This window comes from Setaria viridis, chromosome 7 (genome assembly GCF_005286985.2).
Source record: "Setaria viridis chromosome 7, Setaria_viridis_v4.0, whole genome shotgun sequence".
NCBI lineage: Eukaryota > Viridiplantae > Streptophyta > Magnoliopsida > Poales > Poaceae > Setaria > Setaria viridis.
The window spans coordinates 11,324,821-11,332,744 of record NC_048269.2 but is presented as its reverse complement, the minus strand read 5'-3'; the positions used below and the strand labels follow the sequence as shown (position 1 = coordinate 11,332,744).

At 45.5% G+C, this 7,924-nt stretch overlaps 2 protein-coding genes across 2 annotated transcripts; one reads left to right on the top strand and one right to left on the bottom strand.

Annotated features, from left to right (window-relative positions):
• Positions 1-378: 378 nt before the first annotated feature.
• Positions 379-1,501, top strand: LOC117864583 (UDP-glucosyltransferase UGT13248). The gene is given in 3 exon segments (XM_072295056.1): positions 379-964; positions 966-1,085; positions 1,087-1,501. Coding segments are annotated over 3 exon segments (648 nt in total). The 5' UTR covers positions 379-647; the 3' UTR covers positions 1,298-1,501.
• A 1,741-nt stretch (positions 1,502-3,242) lies between these two features.
• On the bottom strand, positions 3,243-4,401 carry LOC117865775 (senescence-specific cysteine protease SAG39). Its single transcript, XM_034750015.2, has 2 exons — positions 3,966-4,401; positions 3,243-3,877 (listed from the first exon to the last, which is right to left on the bottom strand). The coding sequence occupies exons 1-2, from the start codon at positions 4,399-4,401 to the stop codon at positions 3,291-3,293; spliced, it is 1,023 nt and encodes a 340-aa protein (XP_034605906.1). The 3' UTR covers positions 3,243-3,290.
• Positions 4,402-7,924: the final 3,523 nt, after the last annotated feature.

Here is a 7,924-nt window from a genome sequence, read left to right as displayed (position 1 = left end):
TCCCACACTAGGAGAAATTAAGTATAATCTCTTATGAAAAGAAATCCTATGTCCATATAGATATTTCTTTCTGAACAAACTACTATACAGATCACGTGTATCATGTTTGAAAATCCATTTTGTTTAGAGTCAAGTGCCCATAGGTTCATAAGCGCCCCGTTGGTTCCAAAATCTTTTAGCCTTTGACTTTTGAATGCAACGTTTGACAATTCTTTTTTAATATTCTTCTTATTCAAACATTATGTGCAAATATGAAAGTTTATAAACCACGCTTAATGTATCATTATTTTAAAACAAGTATTGTCAAAAAGGTACTGCAATGTTTGTTGTCTGAAACAAACAAGTGATGCAGCAGCGCCGTTCTTGTGTTGGGCTAGGAAGAAACCACGAAGTGGAGGGCGGAACAGCGGCAACCCATATATGATAGTTGATAGCGGAACGTGAACCTCGAGCTCACGAGTCAAAAGAGCTTGGCCAATCGCCATCAGTCCACGCAAAAATTGTTGACGTTGCCGCGACGGCAGAAGAAGAACCTTGCGCGCCACTCCACTGCCCGACAGCCACGACTATTTAACTCTCCCGTTCACCGCCGCCACACCACACCGTACCCAAGCGAGAAGCCAATAACCGAGGCACCATGAGCCAGCATGGGGAGCCTGAGCGGCAGCACCACCTCACCTTCCTCCTCGTCCTCCTCCTCCGCCGCCTCCAACGAGAGCCGCAGCCTCTGGGGCGTGCACATGCTGCTCCGGCCGGTCACGGGCGCGCAGCGCCACATCAATCCGATGCTCCAGCTCGGCCGCCGCCCCGCGCACCACGGCCTCCGCCCCACGCTCGTCAGCACCCGGTGCGTCCACTCCACCACCGACACGCACCCGCTCAGCCCCTTCCGCGTCGACGCCATTTCCGACGGCTTCAATGACTGCGGCGCGGACGGGTGCCCCAACCTCGCCCAATACTGACGTCGGGTCGGGGACGCAGGCGGAGCTGCTCCGAGCCTCCGATCCTGTGGCCGACGCCGAGGGCCGCCGCCTCCTGCGCGGGCTCGTGTACGACCCGCGCCTCCCGTGGGCGCGTCGGGTGGCGGGCGTCGCGCGCGGCCGCGGCGCTCCTGTCGCAGCCGTGCTCCGTCGACCTCATCTACGGCGAGTTGTGGGCGGGGCGGCTCTCGCTGCCGGTGACGGACGGCGTCGAGCTGTATGACCTACTTGGCGTGTATCTTGGGCACGCCGACGTGACGCCGTTCCCCGCGAAACCGGCCGGGCTGGTGCCCTACGAGCATTCATCATGTCAATAATAAACATCTTGTTGGAATGTGTTTGCTTGCTATCATAACCAGTCTTTAATCCCGATGGAATTGCGCCTTCCAAAATGCTGTGGGAGGCCAAATATATTGCCATTTTTTATGTGTCAGCGCTCAGCAACTATTGTAAAAACAAACTTGTATGTTGTATGTCATTTACTTATTTTACATAATAATTTGTAAGTGCTATTACTTGCACCTGTGTCTATCATGTTTAAATGTGAAGTGCTTCTGTGCAAGGACAAGGAGATCTTATATATGATATGTAGATGTAGATTATCTCTTTCAACTTTTTAAGTTAAACATGAGGAACCTAAAATAATTTGAAGAAAACATCTGGTTCTTTAGAATCCATGTATGTTTTGTTTTGTTTGTTGAAGTCAGATGCTTGAAAAGGATGTCCCCTCCTCTGGAAAATACAGGAATCATCTATGAAATCCAATAGACTGTAGGGTCTACAATGAAAATATATACTCCCTTCGTTCTGCAAAGAGTGTCCTTTTAGACTCGTCCTAAGTCAAACTTTTTTAATTTTGACCAAATTTATAATGAAAAGTATCAATATTTATAACACTAAATAGGTATGCTATGAAAATATATTTCATAACAAATCTAATAAAACTTGTTAGACATCAAAAACATTAATATATTTTTATATAAATTTGGTCAAATATAAGATAGTTTGACTTACACTAGTAGAGAACTGACTTTTCATCCAGGTGCTTTGGACCCGGTACTAAAGTGCCACCGAAAGCCACCGCAGAGGGGGGGGGGCTTAGTCTCAGTTGTAATGACCAATCGGGACTAAAGCTCCCTCTTTAGTTCCTGTTGTAACGGCTAGAAAATATCGCAGTGATGCTCCCCCTTTTGTCCCGGTTGGAAATTCCAACCAGGAAAAAATCCCTTCCCCCTAGTTCTGGTTGGTAATTCCTACCGGGATAAAAGATTTTTAGTCCCAGTTGAAATTTCCAACCAGGACAAAACGCCCACGTAGCCCTGCTTATCTTCTCCTCCTCTCCCTTCTCCCTTATTCTCGCGCTCTCCTCCTCCTCTCCCTGCTTTTTCTCTCGCGCTTCCTCTCTACCTCTCCAACGGCGCCTCCTCTCCTCGCTCTCCTCATCACTGCGCCACTGCCGCCCCCTTCCCTCCTCTCTCTTCTTTGCCCACCGCCCCATCCCCCTTCCTCTCCCACCCCTAGCCTCCCCCTCTATTGCCCCTCCCCTTCCCTCTTTGCTGGACCCTCACTGGCAGTGAGGAGCGGCAGTGGGGCGAGGGTAGGGCAGTGGCTCGGCTAGGCAGCGGGCGGGCGGGCAACTAGCGTGCGCGGGTGCAGGCAGGCAGCGGTGGGCGAGGGCGGAGCGGAGGCAAGCGGAGGCGGGTGGCGGCAGACGGCGCAGGCGGGTGGAGACAGAGGGATGCGGGCGAGGGCGGGCGACCGGCCTTTTTTTATTTTTTATTTTGGAACCGTTTTATCCTGGTTGGTTTTACCAACCGGGACTGAAGACCCCCTTTAGTCCTGGGTGGATGATCGGGACCAAAGAATTCCCTTTTGTCTCGAAAATTTAGTCCCGGTTGGATTTTTGGGATCTATGGCCCTATCCAATCGGGACTAAAGCTGCGTTTTCCACCAGTGTTAGGATAGAACTAAAAGGACACACTTTGCAGGACGGATGGAGTATACTAGACAATCCAGCTGCAACTAGTCGAACAGATTGTGACAACAATCTGCTCTCAGTTTCCTTCTGTCAGCATAAACTGAAAGGGGCACGGGAACATTATGACTTTGCACCTCTAGAATAGTGCCAAATTGTAAATCTTTTTTCCACATCCAAAACATTTACAAAGTAATCATTTATAGCACATATATCCATGTGACACAATTAGACACATCTGAAAAAACTACCACGACAACAAACATCCATTTATTCAAACTGCGGGCATGTGTATGAACGTGATGAGGCATGACTCATGAGGCATCGGAAGCTGCCTATTCAGTCGGGTAGGATGGTTGCATGGCAAGGCCACACATTCCCCTGTTATCGGTGATGTCCTTCTCCATCCTCAGGAATCCATTCTCACCCCATGTCGTGCCCCAAGAATTCTTCAGAAGCCAATACTTGGTTCCATCATTGTCCTTTCCATAACCAATGGCTGCAATGCCATGGTCCAGGTCAGTGCCGCAAGAGCCGGTCATGACACCTCCAGAGTAGAACTGAAATGTCATGTCTCCTCCATCTACCGCCACTGACACAGGCTGGTTAGCTACCGCCTTCATGAGGGCAGCCTCGTCGTTAGCCGGCACATCCTCGTAGCCTTTGATGGTTGCGGCGCTGTTGGATCCGGCCTTGCACTGGCCATCTTGTGCAGTGTAAGGGTAGCTGGACTCAGTGGTAAGGCCACCATTCTTGATGATGAACTTGAAGGCGTCGTCCATCTCACCACCGTTGCAGCCCTGGTCCTCGCCATGGACATCACAGTCCACCAGCTCTTGCTCTGAAAGTGAGATGAGCTTGCCGGTGCTTATCTTGACAATGCCCTCCATGGCAGCCACAGCCGAGAACGCCCAACAGCATCCTGTAATCATTTTTTTTCGATCACCATTATTGTTTTTAGTAAATATAAACATTTACACATGTCTGTGGTTATGCCAAACTGTACTTACCACACTGGCCTTGATCCTTGATGGGAGTGACAGCACCCTTGGTCCTCCAGTCCATTGTTGCTGGAAGCGCATCAGTGCTAACATTCGCATACCTGAATCCAGTAGGCACCTTCACTGCATTTGGATTAAACCCCTTGTTCGTCTTGGTGGCTCTGAACTCATCGTTGGTGAGGTCGGCAAACTGGTTGACGCCAAGCCAGAACTTGCGGTTCCCAGCGGCATTGAAGGTCTCGATGAACTTGACATTGGCCTTGAACACCTCGAACCGCTGCGCCTTCTCGGCGTCGTCTTTGTAGACGTGCCCGTACTGGAGCATCCACTGCTCGTGCCTCGCCACCATGGCCGAGTCGTCACTCAGCTCACGAGCTGCCAAGACAGCAACGAAGAAGCAGGTGCAGCAGAGGGCGGCATGGAGCAAAGCCTTTGGGATGGCCATGGTCGACCAGGCTCTCGCAGTGGCTTCCTGCTTTGCTTTTAATTTCTTTTGGTGATCGGAACCGGGTTGTATGCAGGGTATATATAGTTGATGGTATGCATTTAATTAAGTAATGTACGGTGCTTATACGACGTGCCTAATTAGTTTAGCTGGGTCAAGGTCCTCGCTCCCAAATGGTATAAAACTCTTGTGCAGGAGACGTACGCTTTGCTGCACCTGTGAGAACGACCACATGGATTCAGCAGAAATCGACAAAGCAAATTCTTTGGAGTTTCCACAAGACTTTTCACGACCAAATCTTGGGTAAATGTGATTGAGCGCAAGCTAAGGTATACTAAACTATACAGGGACATACGTACGTGTTCATCCACTGGATAGTAGTTGTTTAAATATCCAAAGTGTATGATCAGGTCACAGGTTCATATACAGTACAACAAAACTGAAATTTGCAACTATCTGGGTAGATTTTATTTTTCTGATTCCATCCATTCAACAAAATAATAAATTTTATAATTTATCAAGACTAATGACGCCCCTAATATCAACAAATGCCTTTGCAAGTTAAAAGCACCCTTGAAAATCAATATTTTTCTATGATAACTTCGTAAGGATATGATTTTAACTGAGGATAACCTAGCTAAGCGTAATTTGCAAGGCAGCAGGCAACGTTGTTTTTTGATTGCCGTTTCGCTCATGCCGTGTGGGCTATTATTCAAGCAGCTTCAGCATTACATCAACCTCGTAGAGCTTTATATATGCTAGCCCCGTCACAATGAGGGTTCAAATTCTTGGTAAATACATTTTGCAAAAATTCCCTAGTAAATCGGCACCTGTAATTTCTTGTTTTTCCTGGATGCGTCAAATAGAATTTACAATTAAATTTGAATTAGTATTTTGTCTAATACGCCTGTTTTTGCATGTGCTATACAACGCTTGCATGTGTCTCCTGGTTCGTGTGGGGGATGAGCGGTGTGATAGTGCCATTTATTGCCAATTTGCTATGTTTGCCTATTGTTTATTGACACGTGACCTTATCAATTTAACAGGAGGACGTCTCTTTTGGTGATGATGTCATCAGTAAAAAATGGTTCTACTTTATTTAAATGACCATGACTCTCACATCAAGTATCCATTTTTAAATATGTTTATACCATTGTGTTCCTTGCAATGGGATTTAAAAAATAAGATCCATATTTGATATGTTTTGAAGCTGTTTTAAGTAACTGGTAACTTATATTGATTATATAGTAGCAACTTATGTATATAGGGTGTGACAACTTTATGTATCAACATATGTATAGACTACGAAACAACTTCTATAGATATGGTGTAATAACTTATGCACCTGTAATATATCAAATTTACATAGAGATTATGTATCGACCTTTAATCTTATATTGTACGTCTACTTGTCTAGTAGAAAATTTATATAGAAATAAATACGCCAACATATGTGAAGAATTGTGTAACAACTTGTGTGCAGGTAGTATAACAACTTATGAAGTATATGCCTGGTAGTAACTTATATAGAGATAATGTGGTAACTTATTTAGTAACTTATTTAGATATTGTAGGGTAAAGTAATATGACAATAAAATTATTGTTGCAATAATTTATGTACATAATTTGTTGAGAGGTCTACAAATAAGTTGTTATATGCTTACTACACAAGTAGCTACTATGTATTCAATATAAATTGCTAATAAATAAAAAAATATATTCTAAAATATATGCATTATGGATCTTGTTTTGTAGATTCTTATCATAAGAAATGCAGTGGTGCAAACGGAATTGAAAATGGACCCTTCAGAAAAAAGTTTTCACATTTTTTAAGTTGAAACGGGATAAGAAAAACGTGGACCGCAGCAGCCCACCCTCCCATCAGGCCGTAGCAGGCCAAATTAGTAGCGCGCTCGTGCGACTGGTTGTCAAATAACTTTTTCCAATTAAATAGATATTTTCTTAATTATTTACACCGGGTCCTAAACGGGTCCGGGTCTTCCAAGCCTAACCAAGCCCGGCTCTGGATCCCATCTCTTCTGCGGCTGGACCGTTCAGTTTGCGTGAGGAGGTGTAACAACCCGTAGCCGCCGGCGAGATCGAACCGGCACGTGAGCAAGATCACGGGAAATACAGATGATCTCTGAACGGGAGGAGGAAGACAACGTCCTTTTCCCTTTCTATTTTCTTCTTTCTTTTCTGTTCCTTCCTGGTGGCGTGCTGCTGCCTCTGATTTATAGAGCGGGCTGCTCACCTGGGCTGGTTCTCGGGTTGTAATTTGGGCCGACGAACTTGATAGCTGATGGGCCCAGTAACATAGTACATGGCACTGCCAGGGCATGACATTGCCACCACCCTGAAACACAGCTTGTCCACAAGCTGTCGTATTTAGGAACTGCTTGCACACAACATCATAGCATCTGGTCCATGGATAACTCCCATTGCAGCACTTGCATTCACATCCAATCCATTGCATGACACGAAGTTGCATGATGCCTGGATCCCACTGCCTTCGAATGTGTTGTAGTTCTTGGTGCCTCATTCCAACAGAACACCTTAATTGGAAGTACAGAGCTGCAATCACGATGAATGAAGACCCCACTTCCTGGAAAATATTGCAATTTCTCATGACAATGTTTCGCATAAATCTTGAGCACGGACATCAGCTGTTGAACACCAAAGAAATCACATGATACAATATCACAGAACTCCTATAGTATCCCTATTGCTGCCGATAGTGATGACCAGAGCTTGAGGCAAATCAGCGGTGCTTAATAAGCGGCCATGGGGAAGAAGAGAAAACAGGGCACTGGAAACTTTTCTGAGTTAGCTGCTCAACTCCTCCTGAACTAAAATGATTCTTCATGCATACTGGCATTTTCTTAAGCACTGTTTCATTAATAGCTCTGGTCCATAGCTCAAACTCTCCTTGAGCTGATTCCTGTTTCAATAGACTCCCACAAGATAGACTGAACTCCACCTTTCCCATTTGTGCTATTATAGACCATGATAGGAGCTCGTAACCAGCTTGTCCATTGAGAGAAGACTCAAGAGAGAGACATCTATGCTCCATTGCTCCTTCCCTGTGTGGCAAATTCCTATCTTTAATGCCATAACAATATCTGCAATATTTTAGTCACTAGCCTCTTCTTGAAAGGAAACAATTCTTATCCATTCTATGAAGAAGCTTGATCTTGTAATGAATAACATTCCATGTTCTTCAGCCATGAATACCAGTAATGTCTTGACCTCATCAGATTGAGGGAGATAAGGACTCCAGCCATTTAGGAGATCTGAGCTAGAATTGTTATGGATACCTGATGTCGCCGATCTCGGAATTCCAGGATCCCATTGCCTAATACACATAGCCCTCTTGTGCTTCAGATCCATCAGACATGCATCATCATATATTTCAGACTTGAAAGCTTTATTGTTGGGATGATGCCGCAGATTGAAATCACCTAACATCCATGATTGCATTCCGTTGATTGCTTCACAAGCATGACCTGCTTCTTGCCTTATA

Bases quoted from the DNA above. Each gene is read 5' to 3' on its own strand.
- LOC117865775 (XM_034750015.2), bottom strand. From the start codon at position 4,401: ATGGCCATCCCAAAGGCTTTGCTCCATGCCGCCCTCTGCTGCACCTGC. The intron at 3,878-3,965 runs GTAAGTACAGTT...AAATGATTACAG, and splicing joins CAAGGATCAAGGCCAGTGTG to GATGCTGTTGGGCGTTCTCG.